A 26400-nucleotide genomic window follows, 5' to 3' on the forward strand; every position below is an offset into this window, starting at 1 on the left:
AGAAAGGTAAACTGTTTCCCCTTACACGTTCTCTGCAAAATCCCTATAGTTCACGTGGGCAGTGAGGGTGAGACAGCCCTCGGAGGCCTGAGAGCAGGTGGGTCCTTGGACTCAGCTTGCTCCTGAAACCCCAGGCGCCCTCGGCAGAGACATAAACCAGGTTATGGGAGGATGAAGGTGAAGCGGACTCAGTCCCAGCTGGGAGGGGGGGGAATATCCAACAGTAAGCTCTCTAGCTAAGGCCTATTGGGGCACCACGGGCACCCCTGGACATTTTTATATGGTACCTTTTTTAGAAGAATTCAAAGGAGGTTCAAATTTTTAAAACTCTTTTTCTAATGTGGCTAATAAAGTATATCCTGAAATATTACTTTGAGAGATACTAGGTGTGTCAGACAGAATAACGGTCCCCCAAAGATGTCCACGTTCTATTCCTGGAACCTGTGAATATGTTACGTAATATGGCAAGGGGGGGATTAAGATTGCAGATAGAATTGAGGTTGCTAATCATCTGATCTTAAAATAAGATCAGCCTGGAGTGTCCAGGTGGGCCCAATATAGTCACAAGGGCCCATAAGACGGCACTGAGAGGCAAAGATCTGGAGGGAGACTGGAAGATGCTGAACTGCTTGGCTTTGAGATACAGGAAGGGGCCACGAGCCAAGGAACGGGGGGCGCCTCCGGAAGCTGGGGCAGGCTGGGAAGCAGATCCTCCCCTAGAACCTCCAGGAGGAACGCAGCCCTGCTGACGCCCTGGTTTCAGCCCAGTGAGACCCACTTTGGACGCCTGGCCTCCAGACTGCAAGGTGACTGCTCTGTGTCGAGTTACGCCTCTAGCCTGTGGTGCTTTGCTACAGCAGCGACAGGCGCTGACTCCCGCATCTTTATAAACGATGCGGCTGTTCCCTCCAGAGGACACTCTTCCTCTCTGCCTCCCCGTCCATGACGCTACACGCAGCTCCTTCTCGCAGGGCGCTCACACACACGGAGATGACCCTGCGACTGCAGCCCCCGCGGATGCGGGCCCCTCGGATCAGCCGGCACGGAGCCAGAGCGCACGCACCCCCAGCGGCGGGCCTGCGCCTCCTCCGAGCTCTCTGCCGATCACTGACGCATGGGAACGAACCGAAGAGTGCGGGACGAGGAGGAATCGGGAGACATCTGATGTCCCTCCCCGCGGCGGGGCACACGCGAGAGAACGCACGGCGGGCGGCTTGACCTGGTCCTCAGAAGAGCCGGCGCGGGGCACCCTGGCTGTGGAAAGCAAATCACACCCACAGTGCATCTGAGTATCTGTCTCTAAAATTTATTGACATGGTTTCCCACAAGGACTGCATTCAAAGAATCACATGAAACGTGTTTATTTGGAGACAAAGTGTGTGGCACCGAGTGACTCACTGCTGCCCAAGTCCCAGAGCTGCTGCTGGAGGGGACAGAGGGTGCTCTGCGGCTACAGGAACCTTATCCCAGCTCCAAACTGGACGCCATCACAGATCCTAAAAAAAAAAAGTTTGTTGTTGTTTTTTGTTGTTTTTTTTAAGGCAGGAAATCAACACTGTGGTCCGCTCTGCTCACGCTGCCATTTGCACAATTCCAGAAACGTGCACGTCTCAGAAGCAATGCCAGGCTCTTCCTGCCCGCCTCTCAGCTCTTTCCTCCCTCCCGGCTACCCGGCTTCACCAGCTGTCCCCAGGCACTCCCTCCTTTGCTGGTTTGAGAACCAGCCTTTGGAGGATGGAAAAGGGAACAAAATGGAGACACGAATCCCCCTTCCCTGCTCCCTCCTCTACTCCTCTCTGTTTCCCCCCCAGTCCTGACCCAACTGGCACCTAGACAAGAGAAGGACCTGGGAAAGAAATATTCATGAAAACAAAACTCCTGGGGTGGGAAGGAAAGCTTCGTGTTTATTTCTGAGGCTACCAGAGAAGAGGCACCTTCTGCACAGCGCAGGGCAAGAGGTGATCAGAGACGTGGCCGTGCAAGGGCCCCTGGCGAAACACAGGACACAGGCAGGCCCAGGAGGGGGCGGGGAGGACGGCAGAACCCACGGCCCCAAAGGGCTTAACCTGCCTCTTTAGAACCTGCTCCTTTCCCAGGAAAGGGAGGATGCAAAGAGGGCACGTGGGTTGCAACACCTGCTACCCGCTGACGCTGTGCAGGTTACATTCAGTGTGCTGCTCTTTCACCGGCAGACAGATCACTGAGCCCATTTTCAGATGAGCAAACGGACTGGGCAGTGAGGAGATGGCTGCGGTCACGGCAGGAGCCTCAGAGCAGAACCCTGGACCCAAACGCAAGCGCGCCCGCGGGCCCTGCTGCCTCAGCTGCCTCGGAGGACGCCCTGCTGCAGGCCTTGCTGTTTCCATGACGTCCTGGTTCAAGCCCCGGCCGCACGCAGGGTGAGAATCACCGGCCGCAGCCCAGGCAGCTGTACTCCTGGGACTCCACAGTGATGCTGGTGCGCCGCCAGGCCGAGAACCGCTCCCCCTGCAGCCCACACCGCGGAGGACGGACTCCCGTGCTGCCCACCTGCTGACTGTGCTCGGGGCAGGGCCAGTACTGTACTCGGGACAGAGGACCTAACCCCGGGACCTGAACACCAGAAAGCATGAGCTTCCAGGGAAAAAACGTTCCGAATCCCAACCAGCAGCTGATGGAGTGTTTGCGGAACACAGCAGTTTTGCAAGTTCTGGAGAGTTTCCAGAAAAACTGGAAGAGAACAACCCCCTCATTCAGAGAAAAGCTAATGTTTCTACTGTCACAACACTTGTGCTGTCACCCAATCTCAGAACTTACAGCACCTGAAAACTGGCAGAAAGTTTTTCTTTTTCAGCGTGGGAATGAAATATCTGATCAATTAAGGGACTCAAAAGAGAGAACCTTAACTGTTGTCGCTGACCTTCTGCAGGGTCAAGGGCGCTCACTAAACCATATCAGCATAAGTCACCTGACCAGAAGGGACAGCTACAGTCCCCGTGTGACCCTGAGTAAACCTCACCACCGTCCTTAAAAGGCAAAGATCCAGTCAGAACCGTGGCTGTGTTTGTACAACTTCGTTCTGCTCAGATCTAAACGAGGTGTTTTTACCTTTTATATCATTAGGTCCATAAAAGTAGTCCTGCCTGCATTCGCTGTTTAGAAAAATGTCTGAAAATAGGCCTGAGCAAGATCAAAATAAGTCAAGCCCTGGGTTTACACGATTCAGAAACAAGCAGGCATTCCAATAAAGGCTCGTCTACGCCAACTGTAAACAGGTTAAACACCTTTACAAGCACAGGTTTATGTTCAGAGACCATATAAACGTGTCACAGGAAAAATACCCACCACACACATCCAGAACAGTGTCCCGGATGCCAGGTGCACGGAGACAGCCTCACCAAACGCCCGTCTTCCTGCTCTGTGTCCCGTGTGCCTATATGCCTATAATCCAGTAGGCGCCTCAGAAAAGACCGAGTCTCGAGTCTCCCCCTCCCACCGGCAGTCTCAGGGCGGCCCAGCTGCGCCACTCCAGCACCACCCGGAGGCTCCCGGCCTGCACCCGGCCCGCCTCGGACTCGGCGCCAAGGGCTCGTTGAAGGCCACACCAGGGTCCCCCAGCGCCAGGCGCCCATCCTCCCCCAGCCAGCCCCCAGGAACGCCAGGCGCCCGTCTAGCACGGGGAATTCAGCAGGGAGCAGGTCGATGAGTGCCAGAACTCGGGGCGCTGGCGTGTGCCCTAAGGGAAGAGGCCAGAGAGGCTGGAGGGCAGAGACGGGTGGGGGACAAGAGTGACCGGATCTCAGGCCCCGCCTGCATCAAGGGCCGCCCTGCACCTCACTTCTGCTCCTGCGAAGGGTAGAAGCTGGCGCCCACAGGCATTCCATGCGTGCACACCTTGGCTCCAGCTGCTCTGCAGCCTGGAGCTATCACCTCCCCCGGGAAGCCCTCCACGACTCCCTGCCTGGTCTTTCTCTGTTACTAACTGTGCGCTGCCCTCCCCGCCAGCTGCCTCAGTCACCAGCGCATTTCCAGGGACCACACTCGGTAAGACACAGAGCATTCGCCGTCAGAGCGCAGAGACAACGGTGTCACACGTCACCCCCGGTATAAAACTCGCCAAATATTTCAAAGCGATTTCCATTTCTGTAAAGATCTGAAATCCTAATTACAAAGCGATTGCACTCACTGGGCGGGGGACCTATGGATGTCTGGCACACATGTAACTCCCCATCCTGCTAGCTGCTTCATTTTAGAAATGAAGATTAAACCCTGGCAAGATCACTCGAACGTCACGAAATTCCAATTTTGATGACAAAACTTCAAACAGAGCCATACGCTGAGTGACGGCAAGCCCCCCTACTCAGGGACACTGCACACGAGAAGCATCTGCTGCAACCACCATGACCCCAAAACAGAGCAGCCTGGGGGGCAGAGGAGCGTCCTTATGTTCTGGTCTTTAAATAGCACTCGCACAGCATGCTTCCTCCTTTCAGAACCCACATTTGAAATTAATGGCTGCCACATATTTTTCAAATTTAACCGGAAGAGAGAGAGCAGAGTGGAGTGGTGAAGTACCCACTCCACCCCCTGCACAGATTCGGGGAGGCAGGTAGTGGAAGCCGGGCTCCCGAGAGCAGCACTCGGATTCCGGGAGCACAGCGACACCCAGTGGCCTCCGATGATGCTGCAGCCACACGACGGCAGCGCCTTCCAGTCTGAAGGACCGGAGGCCCAGAGCCAGCAGGGCTTGCCCAGGTCACACAGCCAGGGACGGACAGGGCAGGGGCTGGCCGCGCAGCCCACCCGCAGTGCAGCCCACTCCAGACCCAAGCACATTACAGTTTGAGAAGCGCAGGCCTAGACGGCTCTATCTGACCTCATCCCGGTGTTGGTGCAGGCTCATCACCTGCACCTCTGCCGCTCCCTGCAAGGACTCACTTAGCACCTGGCTGTTACGCCAGGGAGCCCCACGCCCATGCCTGTGGTGGGAACAAGGTTTTGCAGAAAGCAACCTGCAACATTAGCTTCATTTCCTGAAGCTACGATGTTACCTAATGCACAAAGCTTGCTCTAGGGAAGGTGCACAGTTCCCCACATTTCACTATCCCTGAAATCAGGCCACATCATCCCATCTACGGCATGTCTCTAACACAGCCAGTCATGTGGCGCGCACAGTGCCACTGCGGATGGCGGGGGACACACACACACCGTTTGCTTCCTTTGTGAACAGCTGGCCAGGGCGAGTGCAGCAGTAGCAGCAACAACACGAGAAGTAACCAGCTTTGCTGACAACACGCTGGGTACCGCTCTACAAGCTGCGTGTGTGCTAATGCATTCAGTCCTCAAAACTGCAAAGTAATCACTATCATTAGCACCCATCCTACAGTTGTGAAAACGGAGCCCCAGAGAGGTTAAGTAACTCACCCCGGGCCACACAGCCACGGGGCGGCCAGGCTGCACTCCGAGCCTGTGCAGCTGGGCTCCAGTGCACACTCAGCCTGAGCAACTAGACCTTTCTCAGCTTTTGCTCTGTGCCGAGAACAGGCAAGGCGTGGAGGGGAATTAACAGTCGTCAGAGCAGCAGACCCGAGAGGGTACGGGGAGGAAGGGCGGCACGGCGGCCCCGGGCCGAGCCAGCCTTCCAGGGAGAGCGGAGGAGGGCAGACTCTCCCGAAGCGATGGCCACAGAGGATCTGGATGACAGCCACTGATGTGCACCTAAGAACAAAGCTTTGTTAAAAGCTTCCTAATGTGGTTTCCCTTCAAAACACCATCACCCACCACGCTGAAGCAGAAGACAGGGAGAGTAAGACTGGTACAGCACTTCCTTAAACGAGGACAAACTACAACTTCACGCTGGAAGCCTGGCTATGACTCAGCATCACAGCTGAATGTAGACAGAACACCGAGAAGAAAAAAATACAGCCTAGAGTCCTGAAATGTAGAGAAACACTAGGTTACCGGCAGAATGTCCGTGTCCCCCAATCCTCACAGGCTGAAGCACTAAACGCCCACCCCCCAGCCCTGCCATGTGACAGTATTTGGAGGTGGGGCCTTGAGGAGGTAACTAAGTCACCTTAGATGAGGCAACTTAATTAAGATGGGGTCCTTGATGGAACTGGTGTCCTTGTAAGAAGAGACACCAGAGAGCCTGCTCTCTGCCCCCTTCAGGTGAGAGCCCAGTGAGAAGGCGTCATCTGCAAGCCGGGAAGAGGGTCCTTGACCCGGAACCGAACCTGCCGGCACCCTGGTCCTGGACTTTGCAAACTCCAGACGGTGAGAGATACAAGTCTGCTGTTTAAGCCCCCAGTCCATGGTATTATTTACATACTATCATGACAATACTTCTGGACTTCTTGAAATTTCTACAATGCATACCAAATACTTTAAGAAACAGAATTAATTTCTGTAGCTGTAATCGGCCTTATACCATATTCACCCATGAATATTCAGCAGATCTTGTTCAGTAAAATGACCGGTGGAGAAGGGCCAGAAAGCAGGTCCTCTGCGGCCCGAGCAGACCTGTGCCCACCCAGCCTCCAGGCTCCCGGCCTGCAAAGTCCCCACCGGCAACACCTCATTCTGCTCAGCGCAGGACCCAAAACGGCGGCCACCACCTCCAGCCAGGCCGCCAGAGGAGCTCCCTCTACCTGATGACAAGTGCAAACAGCATAAGGTGGGGGGACGGGAACACATCACAGCCTTTCCTCCAAACTGTATGGAGAAGCCCATGGACAAAAATCCGTTTCCATCCTTTTGCTAACTATTCAATTTCTCCTGAAGTCTTGAATTTTAAAGGCCACTGGTGAAGTGATTAACTATGTCCAAAACAAAGTGACAAGACAGTGCCATGTACCTGTGGAGAGAACCTCCCAGCACGTACCTGTCCCCGCCCTGCACGCCCATGGGGACACAGTAGTTCAGCTCCAGCCGCGCGATGTTGCCCAGCCTGAGGACGATCCCTGCGCCATAAGACCAGCGGATGCACTCAGCCAGCTTTCGAATGTGAGCTCTGGGGCCCTCCCCTGAAGAGAGAGAAGAGGAGGTGTGACCAATAGCACGTGGTCCCCCGCACACGTCCTTGGACAGCCCTGGCTCTCCCCCTCTGTGTGGCCTCTGGTCATCTTTTAAGCCAGGCCTAGATACTTGAGGAGAATGCATGAAGTGAGATTAGGCCCAAACTCAAGACAGGGCTGGGGACCTGCCTTGGGTACTTGGGTACTTCCTCACCGTCCCAGAAGAACACAGGTCCTCTCAATTCTCTGGGCCTGGCACGTTCTGTTCCCTTTGGCTATAATGGCATTTGCCCACCGCTGACGGCCCAGGAAGCCCTACTCCAAGCCTTGGTTTCCAGACACCTCCCCAAGCCAGGACATCTGAGGCTGGCCCTGAGCTCCTAGGGGAGAGACCAGGTCTCACTCAGCTCTGTGGCCGTAATGACTGGCACAGAGTCACTGCTCGAGAAATGTCTGCTAAACAGACAGGTTTCTCTTTGCAAGGCAGCATTCGTTATGACGATTCGTTATGCATGTTCTAGCCATTCGACCAACAGCTTCACTCTGGGCACCACATCAGGCGTTGCAGGTGTCTCAGGTAGGCACAGTGCCTACTCTTAGAGACGACGCAATCTAAATGCGGCACAGACACCCGCTTGTGTCCTGTGCTTTTAAACGTAAGGTCAGCTCTGCCGAACGGCTGCTAAATAGTCCAAATTTTACCATAGTTGAGGTTGCAGAGGTTTCCTGCGTTGAGGAAGAAGTGAGTTCTGAAGAGCTCTCCAAAGCCGCCCTGGCCCGGTCGGAAAGGTAACGGGGTGTACAGGTGCAGGCCACCGGCCCAGTACGCTTCTCCGCCCAGGTAGTCTCCTAGTCAAGGAAGGAGTGCGGATCAAAACAAGGTCACAGGTTCAAAACCACACTGACGTCCCACCACGTACATGAGCGAGGCGTGTGCTGTGAACACAACACACTCGGTGCCCGAGCTCTGTGAGCAGCTGCCCTTATAACTCCTGACGTTGTCGGCCTTTCTTAAATAATCTTTCTTCTTCTCCTGGTTTGTTTTATAATTTGCTTTAACTGGAAAAAAAAAAAAAAGCTAATGTGTAACTTAGGAAAGAATGAAGCCAGTAATTTACCATACCTGTAAAATGCTTGGAGTAAAACAAGTAAACTCATGGAATCACTTTTTCCACAACCGCAGGTACCAGATCACTGTTACTTGGTACATGAAATGCATTATTCTGCAAAAATGTCAAGACCACAATATAGAGAGACAAAATGAAGAAAATGTCTCTGCAGTTTCTGGAAGTGGCCGGACATGCTATTAATCCAAAGGTACGCAGTGTCTGCTCCCTGCTGCACAAGGACACTGTCTCAGCTCAACATCTTCAGAGAAGAGGCTTGTTTTTAAAGGTTCGTGACCACTTGGGTTTTTTTTTTTTGGTTACTTTTGCCAAAATTCAAGACGATCCACTGAGAGTATAATTTGCATTATTTCTAGAACTGTCCCTACCATTTCATTTTACTATAAAGAGCCACAGCATTAAACAAACAACAAAAAACCCTGAAATGCTTATACTTTGTTACAAAATACTAGTTGTAAAGTGCCTTAGTCCCTTTAATACAAAATGACAGACCATGAAAAAGAAAAATATGGCTGTCTCCAAGATTAACCTCAAGGAATGAACTGCTTATTCACTTAAAGGCCCCAGCAACTCCTCAACCACTATTAATACTGAAGTTCTAGAGGAAACAAAGAACGGACTGGAAGCAGGAGGTCAGCTGGGTTTGCTTCTCGTTTCCCAGCAAGTGTTCCTCTCTTTTCTTAAATAACCTATTTTATTCTAATCATAAAAAGTAATATACTCATTGTACAAAATGGGATAAATGTATGGAAGTAGAAAAAAAGGAAATCCTCCTTTAATTTCTACCATTAAGAGATAACCAGCTAACATCTGGTGTTCTTCCATCCAGTGAATTATAATGAATAATTAAATAAGAAAACAAAATGTAAGTCATTTTATATTTATACATTTCAGTTCTGATTTTTTTTTTTTTTTTTGTGGTACACGGGCCTCTCACTGTTGTGGCCTCTCCCGTTGCGGAGCACAGGCTCCGGACGGACGCGCAGGCTCAGCGGCCATGGCTCACGGGCCCAGCTGCTCCACAGCATGTGGGATCTTCCCGGACTGGGGCACGAACCCGTGTCCTCTGCATCGGCAGGCAGACTCTCAACCACTGCGCCACCAGGGAAGCCCCCTGATATTTTTTTTTAGTTTACTATATTATAAGCACTTTCCTTTTATACTTTATATTCTTTGAAAATGTGATTTTGACGCCTGAATAATCACATATATGTAACATAATATAACGATCTACCCCTTGACTACTGTCATGTTGGTGTTGAATTTCTTGAAAGTGGACATTAACCCGTGATGGGCTTCCTTGCACACACAGGTATTTTAAACCATCTTGAAGTACAATATACACATAGAAAAGTATACACATCCTAAGTGTACAGCACAGTGAATTTCCAGGCACAGAACACACCATATAATGAGCACCAGACCAAGAAACAGATAAGTGCAGCCCCCCAGAAGGCCCTGTTCTCCTTTCTAATCACTACCCAGCACCCACGCCAAGTGCAGCACTACCTGTCTACCTGCTCACCTGACAGTATAGATCACTTTACCCACTCGCTAAACTCTGCACAGGTGGAATCATGCAGTATGCATCCTCTGGATCTGGGTTTGTTTTTGGCATGTTTCTGAGGCCTGTTCATGCCACCCAGCCAGTGGCTCTAACTTGTTCATCCTCATTGCTGTATAATATTCCACAGTGTGAAGACACCACTGTTTAGTTGCCTATTCTATTGCTGATGGGCATTTGGGCTTCCAGTTTTCAGTTTGGTTCTATTATCAATAGTCCTTGTATATATACGTATATATATATACATATATATACGTATATATATGTATATATATATGTTTTAGGCTCTTGATAAATATTGACAAATTTTTTCATGAAAAGTTACAGTAATTTATATTCTTGCTCATATAATCTTACCAATAGCCTTTTAATAGGTAATTAAATGAAATACCACTGTGTTTTAATTTTCAGGAAAATGGAAGACTCCAAAACTTGCATCTAGTCACTAAATAATACTTGTTATAGTGAAAAAGAAATTATGTTACTTTTCAAAAAAAAAAAAAAGACACACTAATAAAGCCCTCTAGGGGCTTCCCTGGTGGCGCAGTGGATGAGAGTCCACCTGCCGATACAGGGGACACGGGTTCGTGCCCCAGTCCGGGAAGATCCCACATGCCGCCAAGCGTCTGGGCCCGTGAGCCATGGCTGCTGAGCCTGCACGTCCGGAGCCTGTGCTCCACAACAGGAGAGACCACAACAGTGAGAGGCCCGCGTACCGCAAAAAATTTAAAAATAAATAAAAGCACTCTAAAAACAAATGAAAAGAAATAATTTATATTTTGTACAAAAATTTAGGCCCAGAGCAATCACTATTTATAATAATATAAAGTGGAAACAACAAAGATGTAAAAAAAAAAAGTTAAGAAAATCAGGATAGAATATTTTACAATGTCATAACATGAATCTACTTAAATGATGTTTTTGTAGTTTTTAATAACACGTGGAGATCCTCTGATATAATGTCAAGTACTGGAGAGAGTTCCAGAAACCAGAATTCTCACACATTGCTGGACAGAGTATGACTGAGACAAGCTTTCTTGAGACAATATAAAACCTTAAGGATGTTCCAGGATACTCAAAATCCTTTGACCTAGCAATTCCACACCTAGAACTTTATATTATAAAGTAAAACTTATAGATGAGCACAAAGATTCAGTTAGCTTATTCACTGATACACTGTTATATAAACGTAAGAAAAAAGAAAACAGACTAAGTGTCTAAAACTTGGATTTGGTTTAAAAAGATCGCAGAAGAAGATGAAATATGCAGCCATTAAAAATGATAAGGCTTTTATCTTTCTGATTCATTGCTGGTGGGAATGCAAAACGTTAGCTATTTTGGAAGACAGTCTGGCAGTTTCTTACAAAGCTAAACATAGTTTTACCATACAATCCAGCAATTACACTCCCTGGTATTTACCCAAATGAGCTGAAACCTTATGTCCAGATAAAAAACTGCACATAGATGTTTATATCAGCTTTACTCATAATTGCAAAAAATTGGATGTCCTGCAAGTAAGATGTCTTTCAATAGGTGAATGGATAAACACCCTGTGGTACAGCCATACAATGGAATATTATTTGGTGATAAAAAGATATGAGCAATCAAGCTATAAAAAGACACGGAGGACTCAATCACTATATTGTACACCTGAAACTAATACAATATTGTAAATCAACTACACTTTAATTTAAAATATATATATATATATATATATATATATATATACACATAAACAAAAATTTAAGAAGTACACTGACCAAAAAAGAAAAAAAAAAGACATGGAGGAAACTTAAATGCATATTATTTAGTCAAAAAGGCCAGTCTGAAAAGGGTACATACTGTATGATTCCAAGTATATGACATTTTGGAAAAAGCAAAACTATGGAGATAGTAAAGGTCAGTGGTTGCCAGTAACTGAGGGGGAGGAAGGGAGGGAGGAATGAATAGGTGGAACACGGTGAATTTTTAGGGTGGTGAAACTATTCTATAAAATACCATAATCGTAGATACATGCTATTATGCAACTGTCAAAACCCATGAAACTTTACAACACAAAGAGTGAACCCCAACGTGAACTATGGAATTTAGTTAGTAGTAACACATCAGTGTTGGCTCATCGATTGTAGTAAGTGTCCCACGCTAATGCGAGATGTTAATAATAAAGGATGCTACGGGCACGTACAGTGAACTCTGTACTTTGTGTCCAATTTTTCTGCTAACCTAAAAGTGTTCTCAAATATAAAGTCCATTACCCAGGGAATATAGTCAATATTTTATGAATCACTATGTTGTACACCTGAAACTTATATAATATTGTAAATTGACTATACCTCAATAAATAAACAAACAAGCTTAATGTAAACTTGTGGAAAATTTGGAAAGTGCAGAAATGCATTTTAAAAGGCTTATTAAAATTATTCATAATTCCCATCACCCAGATAAAACCATAATTAATGTTTAGCTGTATTTTCTCTAAGTCTTTTAAAAACAATGCATGTTTATTGTTTACTGTAATATTAAAGTTATTTTATATATATATTTAAAAAACTTTTTTTTAATAAAGTGCATTAGTTTAAAAAAATTATAGTTTGTCAGTAAGATGAAATAAGCTGCCATTAAAAATGATAAAGTACTTATTCCTATAAAAATCTATTCATACACTGTTACCGTTACTGTAGGAGAAACAGGTTAGAACTGTTATGTAAACAACACACGTGTGCACGGATGTGCATGTCTAAACAACAAAATGCTCACACACGTCATCTCTGGCCAATGGGATCACAAGCGACTGTTATGTATCTTCTGCTTAGCTATCTTTTCTCATTTTCTACAGTTTCCTCAACAAACACCTTTCTGTGCCTGCTGTGTGGTGGATGCTGTTAGGTGCCAGTTCCACTGGTGAAATACGAGTATCTATTATTGCGGTAATTTAAACCAATACATGCGCTCAAAAGTGAGAAGTAACCGTAATTTCGATTTTTTCAAGTTGGTGTGCTGTGGGGAACGACAGACCTTCGCTCTGTGGCCCAACGCTGTGCATGTTGAACCCTCGCACACTTGTGGGTCCCCCGAGGTAAAACCTGGAAGAGGATGCAGATGTCAGAGCAAAGCCGATGGGGAAAGTCTCCATCGCACGACAAAAGTGCAAAAGGCGCACACTCGCTACTGGGTCGTCCACATCTCCACGTGGTGGAACATTTCAGGATTAGGAACACGCACGGGAGGATGGTAAATTTCATAAAGACCCAAGCTTGTAATCTAACCTAAGACTATACATCTAAACAAACGCGTCAAACTTCTGGGGACACAGGTGAGATACAAGGCGCAAATAGACACTTAGGTGGACTGTCTGTTATAAAGGAATTATCTGAAGTCTATGAGAATTCATCACGCAGCACCTTTTCAAAACAGCCTCCTACATGCTCACAATAATTAAGTTAAAAATTAATTAAGTTTTTTTAAAAAAGCAGGATACAAATTATATAATAGTAATGACCTGAATGTTACAAATAAGAGGAAAATAATACTAGAAGGAAATAGACCAAAATAGAATTATTGTTATCTTAATTTTTTTTATGTTATTACAGTGATTTTTAATTAGAAAAAAAGTGTATGTTAAAATTTTTTTTAATGAATTCCTTGTGTTCCTTAATGGACTGGGTTATCATACTCTTTTAAACTGAAAACAATGAAATAAAAAAATATTAAAGGGACTTCCCTGGTGGCGCAGTGGTTGAGAATCCGCCTGCCAATGCAGGGGACACGGGTTTGATCCCTGGTCCAGGAAGATCCCACATGCCACAGAGCAACTAGGCCCATGCGCCACAACTACTGAGCCTGCGCTCTAGAGCCCGCGTGCCACAGCTAATGAGCCCGTGAGCCACAACTACTGAGCCCACATGCCTAGAGCCCGTGCTCTGCAACAAGAGAAGCCACCGCAATGAGAAGCCTGTGCACTGCAACGAAGAGTAGCCCCCGCTCGCCACAACTAGAGAAAAGTCCATGCACAGCAATGAAGACCCAACGCAGCCAAAAAAAAAGAAAATTAGAAATCCCATCTATTTGCTATAAAATCTAACAGCTTCTTAGAACCCGATTTTAGACCATGGTAATTACTAGATAATGAATTAAAATGACCGGAGAAGCTGTGTATGGTCTTTCCAACACGACTGTCATGGAAGCCACACCAGCTGACCTCTGGTCAGCTGACCACCCCCAGCCTCTCACTGACCTGTGGTGCCACAAACGTCCCACGTCTCAGCACAAAGGGAACAGGGCACTGTTTTTCTCATTGTCCCACTGGATAAAAGCCTTTATGAATTTATTCATTTGAACTTGAGTTTAAAAGTCTAAAAATGTGTCTTTACTATCTGGGATTTCTAAGCAAAGCCTTTCTGAATACCTCATTAACATTAATTATAGAAACAAAGAGCAAGGTCCCTTTATTATTTTTTTTAAATGATAAATCACACACATTCTTTTGAAAGAATTAAAATGATCCAGGAAACACAAAAAGTGAAAAGGCTCTTCCCCTCCCTACTGTCCACTGTGTTCCAATCTCCAGAAGTGACTACTGTCACTGGTTTGGTGGTTGACTTCCAGACCCCTGGTGCTACCTGCAAACACACACGTGCACACAGAAGCTTTGCCCCTGATCAGCGGGCAAGCAGCTCAACATACTTCCATGCAAACTTTAACTTAGGGGCACCTACCTCATCCTTTCTAATGATTACACGGTCCCTTTAGAATGGCTGTGTTTGAATTTAATCACTTCCCTACGGGTAGTTTTAGAATTTCTGCTGGTCTCAATAATGCCCCCGATGGACACCCTTGTACATAAATCTCTGTACTCTTATGAATGCATTTCTGTACCTTAGATTCACGGAGGTGAAACTGTTAAGTCTCAGAGTTTAGAAATTAGAATTTTTTCTACTCCCAAACTGCCATCCAAGAAGGCTGAACTAGGTTAAGCTAAAGCAGCAGTTTACCTAATGCAAGATTAAAGACAGAGCTCCTTGACCCCAAGACAATTGTGCTATTTCTACTAATAGCAACTAATAATAGCAACAATACAACTTCACCCTCTGCTGGCAGGAGCAGAAGCTACTCCTAAACAAGCAGGTTTTCGGAAAAGCAGGCTCCAGCGATATTCTTTGCGAGCCTTAAAAACATTCCTTTTCTTTTGAGACAGTAATTCCACATTGAGGAATCTGTCCTCAGAAAACAAAACGAACAAAAATTATTTACAAAGTTAGATTCTTCACAGTGCTACGTATATGCAAATAACGAAATATTAAAATGCTGCTTACGAAAAATTTCCCATGACTTGGTGAATTGATTTACTGTATAATTTTTAAAAAGCAGGGAGGACACAAAATTGCATGCAAAATACAGTATCTCAACACTTTAATACAGATGTGTACGTGAATTTATATGTATACACGCTCACACAAATACACACCCGCAAAAATACTGGCTGACAGGAAATACAGCTGACTCTTGAACAACGTGGGTTTGATCACGTGGGTCCACCTACGGGTGGACACCCTTCAACAGCAGATGCTACAGCTACACCACCAGTGGCTGGCTGACGCTGGCTGTGGAGGGAGCGTGGATACGGAGGGCCGACTACAAGCGTCACTGGGATTGGCCCTCAGGTTGTTCAAGAGTCGACCGCAGTCCCAAATGTTAACTCCGCTTATCAATGAGCAGGACTCCTTCACTTCCTTAAATGTTTCTCTGTTTTTATATTTCTGTAACATGTATGAACTTGTTACATACATGTAACTCTTTCATACTCAAAGAGAATACAAAATTGTTAGTATAATAAAGTACCTCTCTGCTCCACAAGCGAAAAATATTAAGTATGAGGTATACTGGGTATACTGGGTATACTGGGTGTACTGGGTATTCTGAAATTAGCTTAAACATAAAACTAAATGAAAATTTGAAATATCTGCTTCCCTAAATAGTTAAACTTCTCTAAAATACCTTCTAATAAACCAAGCAGGAAGATCCAAAGGAAGCCACGTGCAAACCACCCATTCATTTATTATTACTTACCGATCAGCAATACTTGACGGCTTATCACCAATGGGCACCAACATTCCACCCCAGAGAGATGCTGAAAACACCTATCGAAATATAAACACACAACCGTGTTCTTCCACTGTTTCTTTCCTTCCAACGAGCATTAGCAGACAGAAAACACCCTGAGATCTGGTCGTGCCCAGTGCCTGCAGCGTGCAGAGCTCTGGGTCGGGGCACAAGGGCTGCGGAAGGGGAACCCCTGGCTCCTGCAGGGGAAGAACTACAGCTCGAAGTGTTTTGTGGATACTTTTGTAACTGGCAACTTCAAATTTCGAATAAAGACATACTATACATAAGCCCACAGCCTAAGCAGGGCCTGGATTCCGTGCCGACACAGGGCAGCTCCCTCCTCTCCGAGAAGCCAAACCCAGTGGGACAAGCCATGGCCTGAAGGGGGAGACCAGGGCCCTGGACAAGGGATTCTGCATCCACCCAGGCCTCTTTGGCTCGGCCTCAAAACCTGAGAGGACTGAGTGCGTACGGCATCTCAGGAGAAGGAAGGTAGCGGGTGCAAGACTGCTACGTTTAAGAAATGCAAAGAGACATACCTCCAATCCAACCCTCGGGGACGGAGCCCCGCCTCTATCTAACAGGTCAGGGGCAGTGACCTAACCCTAGGTCAGGGATCCAATCTTCACACCCACGTAATCCATGCACAGAACTGACCCAGGGATGCCTTAAACGACAACGATGCTCTCTGGGCTCCCGACCCCAGGCCTCCTCCGTGGCCCCCACCTACCCACCTCTCCTGAACATCCCCACGCCTCTGCCCACCTTGTCCTCTCTCGGACATGCAAAGTCCCACGTCCTTCAAAGCTGCTCAGATGTCTCCTTTTTAGAAGCTTCCGTAGGAAGGATTACAGACGAAAACTGGGACAGAGTGGGCAGAGCAGGCCAAGCAAACGCTCTATTCTGAGAAATTCAAGTCTTTGTTCAACAGCGTGACAGATGCCGCGGAACAAAGCGAGGCGCCAGAGCCGCGCGCGCTCTCGAGCAGCTCCCCTGGCGACGAGGCGCTCCCGGCACGCTGTCCTCCTCCCCCCGCCTAATGGTCCCAACCTAAGGAGGGGCAACAAGGAGAACTGATTCTCCACCTGAGACAAGCCCACCGGGCCTCGTGTCCTGCTGACCTCGGCGACCACGAGGGCCCAAGGCCCCCAGGCCCCCCCAGCACCTAGACCTCTCCAGCTGCTCCCTCTAGCCCCAGCCCAAGCCTTCAGTGCCAGCAGGACCTGCGGACCGGCCCCCTCGCTCTCTCCTGCCCTTCCCCCGCTCCTCACCCAGCTGAAACTCCACGCCGGTCACTAGGACTCACCGACCTGTCTTCAGCTCAGCGAGCAGCACCCTGGGCCTGGTCAGCCCGCCCTGCTCCCTCAGCTGTTTCTGGGCGACCAGCTGTTGGGGAGACGCCACTGAGGGTGGAGGGCTCACCTTAAGTCACTCTAAGTGCTACGGGCCTCATCCAAGACGCCTCCCCTGGCCCTCGAAGATAAGGCAGCACCCCCGTGGTGGCATTCTGTCCCTTAACTCTGCTGGATCGCTCTTCACGTCACCTGTGAACCCCTGCCGCACTGTATATAAAGCTATTTGCGTGTAGGCCTTCCTTCACTAGCATGTAAGAACGGGAACTGTGTTTATTTACTGAGGTATTCTTAGCGCCCCGACAGTGCCTGGGAGCCAGTATATGTGGGAAGGAGGGAGGGGCGGGTGGGTGCATGGATGGGGGGAAAGGAGGCTGAGAAAGAGAAACCGAGGCGTGGAAGGAGAAGCAGTCGTAATGGAGTCAACAATGGCTGACAGCGCGCCATGGAGGGAGCACAGAAGGGGACCAGAAAGAGCTCGCCGAACTGAGCGAGAAGCCCCTGGCCGCCTCCGGAAGAGCAGTGGCAGGGGAAAGGCAGGAACCAAATCTGAAGTGCACTGAGTCCAGGACTGACCGGCAGCAGTGATAAATGATTCTAAAACAAAAGCATGTCCCACTTCATTAAAACTCACTCCTGGTCCCCAGGGTCTAAGGAGGCGGTGGGGGTGTGGAGAGCCGTCCCTCAGTCGCCCTGGCGCTGGGAAGACTGGAGAATAAGCATGGTGTCTCCCAGCCTGGGGCTCCACTGCCTCGGTCTGAATCCAGTCACTTACTCCTAAGGTCCTGAGGGAATCAGGAGGAACTAAACCAAACTGGCTAACACAGAAACTCCTGGAGGCACCCAGAGCCTTGACAACCTAGCAAAACAAGGTGAAGACACAGAATTTCTCTGGAAGTAACAGCAGGAGACGAAGAAAGCGGCAGCCCTGTCCTCCAGACACACGTGCTTGACAGCCCTGAGCGGTAAGTGGGGAAGGGGCTCTTTTACGTACAATGACTGACAGATGAGTTTTAAAGGGACTGCTCATCGCTTCTCCCCAAGGTAGCTTCAAGTCTGGCTAAACTGAAAAGATTAAGCGCTTGACTTTCAAGCATCAGTGTTCTGACCTCTTTACTGTTTTAGATATTTGGGAACTGAGATCTTCTAATAAGATTCCAAAAACAAGAGATAAAAACACAGGTGACAATGTTCTGACGAGATACTCACTGAATCAAGTATGAGTTGCTTATTCAACTGAAGCTCAAAATCTTCTTTTATGAAGCTCACATCCCCTCCGGTGTAGCCTGCCAGCTCCTGTGGGCGAGGGTCCTCAGGTCAAAGGGAGCCAACAGACCTGTTACAGAGGGTTCTCAACAGCGTCACTGCGGTTAAGTCTGCTGTTCTGTATGCTTAGAAAGGCAACACGCCACTTCTGTCTCCTAGAAGCTACGTCCTAGTTGTTCTGGATGGTACCAGGGGCCTGACAGAGGTACACAATCACTAAACACACTGAGTAACCGCAGAGAACGGCATTCCTTACGTGTGAGAGCAAAACACTGGCGACATCAACGCTTCATTACAGAGCTTGCTAAGGACGATACGGCTTGTTTGGCCTAATCAGTGTTTGCGGGGGAAAAAAAAATCAGCCTACCTTTTACAATTTGGCACATTTCCTATGAAAATCTGATTTCTAGCTGCTCCTCTGACACTGAGATCAGGCAAACAGAGCGTCGGAGCCCCGCTTCTCCCCGAGGTCACCTGTCAGGCCCTCCCGGCATGTGAGTTACAACCCCTGCCTTGGGTGTTCTTCAAGGGTCACCAGGGAAGTCACTCCCATCAAATCACAACTTTCCTCCTGGCCTAGTAAGTGACACCACCAAAGAGACCGGAACCTTATCCTGACTCTGTGCTCTGTGAAGGCAAAGCCTGAGTTACAGGGAGCAAATCCAGGGCTAGGAACCCCGATGGGGACAGACACCCTTGCAAGCCATTCTAGAAGGACTTTCACAATGAGAGGAAAATGTATTAAAAACGTGACTACCCTTGCATGATGCCCTATCCCTCCAGGGTCACGGAGCCTGCAGAAGTCACGGGGGAAGGAATACTACCTGGTTAACCTTCAGCAAAGCACCTCTTCTCGGTAAGATGGAAGGGTTCCGAGAGTCGATGACCATCGCGTGCTGAAAGAAATGCGGATCGGGGGCGTCTGCACTTCAAACAGGCCTCTGACACAACACCACACACTCACTGGGCACTAATTGTATGCCAGGCACTGTGCTAAGCATTCCATAACTCTTCTGACACTTAATCTTTACGGAAACCCCATGTTACATGTGAGGGACCTGGGAGAGTCGGGGAAACAAGTCACATCCACTGGGTGGGCCATTCCGACCCATCGCCGGCTCTGTTCTCTCAGGGAGCTCGACACCCTGACCAGTCAACTCAGCCAGCTCCCGACTAAGATGCCACAGTCAGCTCTTACACACGCCACTGCCCGTTACCTCTGATGTTACTTAGAAAAAATGACATGCGGTTGTGTCCAGAAATTCAAGTGACCAGAAGGCACCATTTTAGCCTCCCAAACTGTGACGCTTCTCAATCCCTCCCGATGCAGGCGAAGGCGATTCTCCCAACTTAAAGCACGGCTGCGTCAAAGTATCTACACATCTGCCCTTACCGAGAGAGATGACTTCAGCGAGTGCCCGCTCTCTTTTCGGACGGCAAAAGACACTGTCCTGGCAAGGCAGCCCAGCTCTCGCCACACGCCCTCCCACTTCACAGTGTGGCTGGTCTTCCAAATGGGAAACTGCAGGCAAACACGGGAAACCGTCAGCCTTCCGTGCTGCGCGGACAGGGGGCCGCCCCAAGTCCGGTCCTGGGATGAGGCAGCACTAAATGGACGGACTAAAAGCTAAGACACAATGTTTTTAATGATGGATGGGAGACAGGAAGAGACGAAGGGAAGCTGGGGAAGGAGGGAACAGAGCAGGCAGGCAGGAGGGAGGAGGGGAGAAAGCCATGGCCACGATCAAAGGGAAAAACTGCACGAGGGGCAGGGCTGTGCTTTGGGTGCGGAGACGGGGTGGCTCGTCTGAAAGCTGCATGCAGCTTTGTAACTGACTGCTTCCTTTTCCAGGCTAAGACCATCGGACACACACCCCGCCGGCTGTCTGCAGCCAGGAGAGGTGACCCAGATGACCCACATCAGCCCCTGGAGAAGAGCCAGGAGACAAGTTACACATGAGTGAAGAGCTTCCTCCCTGCGGCCAGAGAGGCCTGAGCCAAGTGAACGCTGGGGTCCAGGCAAGTGGGACCCGCCTCTTGGCCTGACCCTCTTCCCTCGAAGCCAAGCCAGCCTGTCTTAGACTTCCGTCTTAGAGAAATGTCCAGGTTGGTTGTGAACAGCGAATGACGTAGTTTGGTGGCCTTGGGAAGGACACCAGTGATGCAACCCTTACAAGGGAGCCAGGCCACGTCAGTCCCCAGAGGGAGTCCCACGCTGGGCATTCTCGCGGCACTCAGGCCCAGAGAGCCCACGTGGCTTCCAGGGTGACAACGTGGGGCCACTACCTCAGCACGATTCCTTGCGAAGCCGCCACGAGGCACCGGGCCAGGCCCTGGGGAGGCAGACGGTGGGAGGGCAGGCCTGCCCAGCCGCCTTTTCTGCAATGAGGGTCCCAAGACGCAGCTACTTTCCCAATGCCTGTGGGAGGGGGAGAGCTGACGTAAAGCCTTCCTCCCTCCCTTATAAGGCGGCTCTTAACGGGAGAAACACTACTGCTCAGAGGAGACACATCTGTGTCTCTGGATTCCCAGCAGGAGGACGAGGCAGGGCCCAGATGATGCCACTGGGCTTGCATAGCAAGCACCTACTTGGTGCAGACCCCGAGGACACACATGAGGAGGATGCGGTTTTCTCCTCCGCAGCCTCTGCTCTCAACGGCAGGGCTGCAGCTGCAGGAGCTCCAGCCCTTGCGTCCCTTTGCCTGCCCTCCCTCGCGGCCTATTCCAACACTCTGACGTCCTGCATCTCTATCCCACGTGGACAAACAAGGTGCTTCTACTCTCCTGAGGATCTGCTCTTTCAAAAAGGCTTAAAAGAAAGAGATAAAAGGGGACTCGGGAGAGAAAGGTGGGGAGAAACCTCCCACCCTGTCAGTAGCCTCCGCGTCCTGCGGGAGGGCAGGGCTGGAGAGAAGAGTGTCTGCCAGGGTGTCGGCTGCCGCGTCCCCAGCACTGGGCAGGAGGGTCTGAGGGCAACCCCCTGCACATGGAGTAGGGCGGCCACACCGAGGTGAGAATGGACATGCGTCTCCATCCTGAGCTGCGCCCTCCTGGCTACCTCGGAGCACTCAGTTTTCATGACTCTGGGCTGCAAGGGTAAGAAGCATGAGTGGCTGATGCGTCTCGAGTGCCCACAGGGGGCTGAGCGCACAGCAGGAGGCAAGCCTGGGCAGGGACTGGGGACTGTGAGACCACAGTCACGGGGCAGGGGCGACGAGGGGCGTGCTGAGACAGTTTCCTGGGCCCCATTCCTGGTGATGCTCACTCAGCAGGTCCCTCGGGACCATGAATTTGCAGGTAAGCCCGAGGCTGCTGGTCTGAAGACTTGGGGAACTATTTTTATACGAGATTGTGTCTCAAGGTCTTTCCTCGTTAACTAAAGCCTAGAACAGGACGGGAGGAATAAGGATGAGCTAGAAAGGAAGAAAAGAAAGAGCAGCGTTCATTGTAAAGCCAAAAAATGGTCAAACGATAGTAACTCCATGTGCTGCATCCTGCTAGACGTCAACTAACTGTAAACCAATGATGAAAGCTTCCAGAAACCTGAAGTAACTTTCACTGGCTGTCAGGTTTCGATCTTAGCAGGTACAGGAAGGACAAACAGATGGTGTCCCAGGAAGTCAGGAGCAGGGAAGAAATGTGACCAGGTCAAAGGAGCTGCCACCATGGAGATTAGCCACTCTCTGGCCCCGGCACGTGCACTTGGCTAGTGAAGAGGTGCCCTGCCGGCAGGGCAGAGAACAGAGGGCGACCCCAGCAGCAGTGCCTGAGGCTCCGAGCATCAGACCACACAGTGGCTATGCGCGCCCCGCCCTGCCCCCACTTGCTGTCTTTGGGAATCAATCAATCAACAGACTCTTTGGTCCCAGTGTCCGAAGGGAAGGACTGAAAAGCTACTTACACTGTACTCGGCTGACACTCCTCTGTCTGTCTCGCGCAGTGAGCTCCAAGGGAACTGTCCCGTAACTTTATATACGTTTACAGAGAAACTAGGAGACAATGGGACAGAGCTTTAAAAGCTGAAACAGTGATTGTAACTTGTACACATTTAAATCAACAGATTTAAAAATATACTTCAGGGGTTCATCTTCATGGGGAAATCTACGGGCTTGTTGTAACACTGCAGAAGGGTCAGCTGATTCTGCAGAGTTTCTTTTCACAAACAAGCCACCTATTTTAACTTTTAAACCAGGCCACTGAACTCAATGATCTGTTCGGCTTCCTACTTTCTTTCGAAGTGTCCAGGCTGTGGTTTGAAGAAGGACAGGCCATACGAAGTTTCTTTTGTTCCATAGGAAAACTGAAAAGTCACCTTTTCTGCACGGCCTAGAAGATTAGGGAGTTTGAGGCCAAGTACCTAGGAGGAAAAAAAAACAGCAGGGGTTTAAATGGAAGGAATGATAACTGTTTAGAAAGACTGCGTGAGCTAAGGGACTCACTCAAACAGAACAGAACTGTAGATGCGGGTCTGCCTTTCATTTGTGATCGCTCCTCATCCTTCAAGCGTGCCTCCGCTGAGCGCACACACCTGGTGAATTCAAGAAGGCTAAACCTTCTGACTGAAGCTCAGAGAAGTCAACTCCACGGGTTTGGAGTTTAGGGGAATTTCAACAGGAAACTAGTAATATGAACATGTGATATGCCCACATCACTCCCAAACAATCCACACTTATAAAAAAGCATGTTATAATCAACTCTAATATGAATGAGGACCACGGGATAGTTTACAAATAAAGGTTGAGGGGCGTGAAAGAGTTCCCAAACTACCATCAGTCGTGTTTTCAAAGCTCACGATTGAAAGTTCCACTGTTAGGAAGGGAAAGACCTGTATCTCACCATGCTGCCTTCGTTGTTCCCAACCATGGTGTTATAACTGCCCGTTAATCTCCTTAATTCAGTTACTTCAAAGGTAACGTCTATCCCGTTGGGAAGAGCATTGTCACCTAATAAGTGAAAAAGATGAAACAATTCAGACAGCTCCAGCATGCAGTTTTATGTCTGGTCCCACTGCTGCAAATGACAAAACGCTTGGGTTTAAAGCCCAAGAACATGCACACACAGAATCCCATTACACCTCGACGCCAAACGGAAGATATCAAAAACGGACTTTGCTGCAAGGAATCAGCAGCAGCAGCATTACTTCAACACACGTTATTTACATTATTTGCCAAACGTACTTGTTCCCCTACTAGTGAGGCCCTTGAGAATACCTGGGGCCTCAATTCAGCTGACATTACAACGTGGAATTCTTGTGACAAGAGGGGCCCTAGGAACCCTGGCGGAGAAGCAACACGTCGACACAGATGGAGGAGGTGGATCTTCCTGTCCTTCCCCAAGCGGGGCGTGTGGTGCCTGAGCTCAGTGCAGCTACCCCTTAGCCACTGTGGGCCCCGGGGGCAGGGGAGCAGGGCTGAGCGCCGCAGGAGCCTGGGCGCCCCTCAGAAAGGTCGGGGCTGACCCTGCGGCCCTGGCTGGACACCAGCCGCATCTGGGAGCTGTCAGACTCACAGACACCCAGGCACTGGCTTGCAAACACTGATTCAGCTGGTCTAGGGTGGGGCCCTGACACCACTCTTCTTTCTGATTAGCAGACTTTACTGTTCAGAGCGGGTTTGGGTTTATAGAGAAACTGAGTATAAAGTTCTCACCCCCTCACACCCATTTCCCCCTCATTCAGTCTGCACTAGTGTGGTGCGTCTGCTACAACTGACGGACTAACAGTGAGACGCTACTATGAACTAAAGTGTGACTTGCACTAAGCTTCATTCTCGGCGTTGTACATTCTAGGTGGTCGACAAATGGATGGCGTCCATTCTTTTTTAAAAGCTCCGGGTAATTCTAAAGGCAGCCAGGGCGGAGAACCACTGACAGACGTGGACCCGCTGACCACATACACGTCACATTTACGACAGACAGGAGAGCGCTGAAACTAAATGCCACCCACAAGGCTTGCCACGAAGCAAGCCCTCCGGAGCAGCGGCAAGGGCCACTCGGTCACGCACTTGTTCGACCGGGGCAAGTCGCTTAAACCTCTCTGAGCCTGTTTCCTTAGCTGAAAAATGTTTTTTTCTAGAAGAATAACCATGACACTTCCCCAGGTTTTTGTAAGGCCCCAACTGGGTCGTGTACAGAAACCCTCCCCACGGAGCCCAGCACAGACACTTCTGTTATTACTACCGCGACTCCAAGGGGCAGAGACAGCCGGTGGTGTCCCAGCACCCCTTCTCGCTGCGTACCAGTCCAGCGGGTCTCATGCTTCAGCACGCATCAGTCACCTGCAGGGCCCGCCGTGCCGGACGGCTTCAGTGGGATGTGCCTTTCTGCCAGGTCCCCAGGAGAGCAGAGCTGCTGGTTGGGGGTGCACTTTGAGAACCACGGTTCTCATCGTAATTGAATCCTCACGTCTTGGCTGGGTCTGTGGCCACACAGACTTGACTTCCCAGCCTGCCCTATAGCTCCATGTGGCCGTGGGATGAGAGGGGAGAACTGTGTACAACACGTGGGACAGGCGCTCGTGGAGAGTGGTGTGCCCTTTCACCCCTCCTTCCTCCTTCCTGAGGCTGGAACGGTGCTCAGCCATCGCAGGGACCAGGGGACCCTAGAGACGGTGCAGTGACAAGCACCAGGAGAAAACCACACCAGCCCCAGGTCGTGACCTCAGGGAGCAGAGCTATGACGACACCAGCCCCAGGTCGTGACCTCAGGGAGCAGAGCTATGACGACACCAGCCCCAGATGGTGGTCTCCCACCTGTCATGGAAAGAGATCTCTTTTGCCTAAGCCACTGGTATTTGGTGTCTCTGTTAGTCACAGATGAATCCATATTCCAGATAATGGAAATCCCTTTCATTCATATAGTATTTTACATTTTTGCAAGCACTTTCATATACTGTTTCCTTTTTTTTTTTCTTTTTGCGGTACGCGGGCCTCTCACCGTGGTGGCCTCTCCCATTGCAGAGCACAGGCTCCAGACGCGCAGGCTCAGCGGCCATGGCTCACGGGCCCAGCTGCTCCGCGGCATGTGGGGTCTTCCCGGACCGGGGCACGAACCCGCGTCCCCTGCTTCGGCAGGCGGACTCTCAGCCACTGCGCTACCAGGGAAGCCCTACTTTTTCATTTTTATCTTCTCAAAACTATCTTCCACTCAATCCTGAAGAGTTCACTTGTTCCTTGATTCATTCCACATATGTATTTTTCAGCAGATGTCTACTCAACTCAGAATGAAGTCTGCAGCCACGTAGTAAGTCCTTCACGATGCAGTCTCCTGATCACTTTCCTGCCTTATCTTTCATCACTCTCCTTCCCCACATCTGCACTCTGGCTCTACGGAGCCCTGTGGTCCACCCAATGACCCTTTCTCTCTCTGGCCACTGGGCCTATTAAACACTCTCTCTCTCCCTGGAACACTCCTCATCAGCCCTGCTCCCCAAACGAACTCACACACATCTTTTAGGTCTGAGCTCATGTATCACCCCTTCCGGGAAATCTCGGATCCGTCTTTCCCTCCGCCCCACCAGGAGAGGCAAAGTTTCCTCCTCCAGCATCCCCTGCTTACAGCACGACTTATCAGCTGAACTGTCCTCACTTCTCTGTCTGTCCCCGACGCTCTCCCACTTGACCAGAAGCTCCTTCAGAAGGAGACTATGCCTTGTCTGCTACTGTCTCCCCCCATGGCAGGGACTCATTAACGAAAGAATAAACACTGACCAAGTGGACAGAATTGCCCAATATCACACAACAAACGAGCAAATGAACAAAAACCAAAAGTGAAATCTGATTCCTACTGCCCTCCTCTTTAACACACATTTACGTGGAGTCTGCTAAGAGCCCATCCGGACACCTGCTGGGGTGGGCTACTCAGAAAAGCCTGGCTCTCTCCTTCTCGGAAGGAGATCCTTCTCGGAGCCCTGGTACCATCCAGGGGCTCAGACAACAGCATCTTCAAAGTCACCCATCCTCCCTCGGCCTGACGTAAAGATCCAGTTACTCCCTTGA

At 49.6% G+C, this 26400-nt stretch overlaps 1 protein-coding gene across 2 annotated transcripts in view; it reads right to left on the bottom strand.

Annotated features, from left to right (window-relative positions):
• Positions 1 to 1284: 1284 nt before the first annotated feature.
• Positions 1285 to 26400, bottom strand: part of SAMM50 (SAMM50 sorting and assembly machinery component) — a 32821-nt gene continuing 7705 nt past the window's right edge. Inside the window, exons 5-15 of one of the 2 annotated variants that reach the window (XM_030855698.2) lie at positions 23243 to 23349; positions 22633 to 22763; positions 22308 to 22395; positions 19800 to 19928; positions 19231 to 19302; positions 18350 to 18436; positions 15753 to 15823; positions 12702 to 12769; positions 7698 to 7844; positions 6863 to 7004; positions 1285 to 1496 (exon numbers count right to left, since the gene is read on the bottom strand). In XM_030855698.2, coding sequence (XP_030711558.1) covers positions 1451 to 1496; positions 6863 to 7004; positions 7698 to 7844; positions 12702 to 12769; positions 15753 to 15823; positions 18350 to 18436; positions 19231 to 19302; positions 19800 to 19928; positions 22308 to 22395; positions 22633 to 22763; positions 23243 to 23349 — 1088 coding nt within the window. In that variant the 3' untranslated portion in view covers positions 1285 to 1450. The remainder of the gene's footprint in view (positions 1497 to 6862; positions 7005 to 7697; positions 7845 to 12701; positions 12770 to 15752; positions 15824 to 18349; positions 18437 to 19230; positions 19303 to 19799; positions 19929 to 22307; positions 22396 to 22632; positions 22764 to 23242; positions 23350 to 26400) is intronic. The other variant, XR_009565422.2, reaches the window with a different exon arrangement.

The sequence above is a fragment of the Globicephala melas genome, chromosome 10 (assembly GCF_963455315.2).
Source record: "Globicephala melas chromosome 10, mGloMel1.2, whole genome shotgun sequence".
Taxonomy (NCBI): Eukaryota; Metazoa; Chordata; class Mammalia; order Artiodactyla; family Delphinidae; genus Globicephala; species Globicephala melas.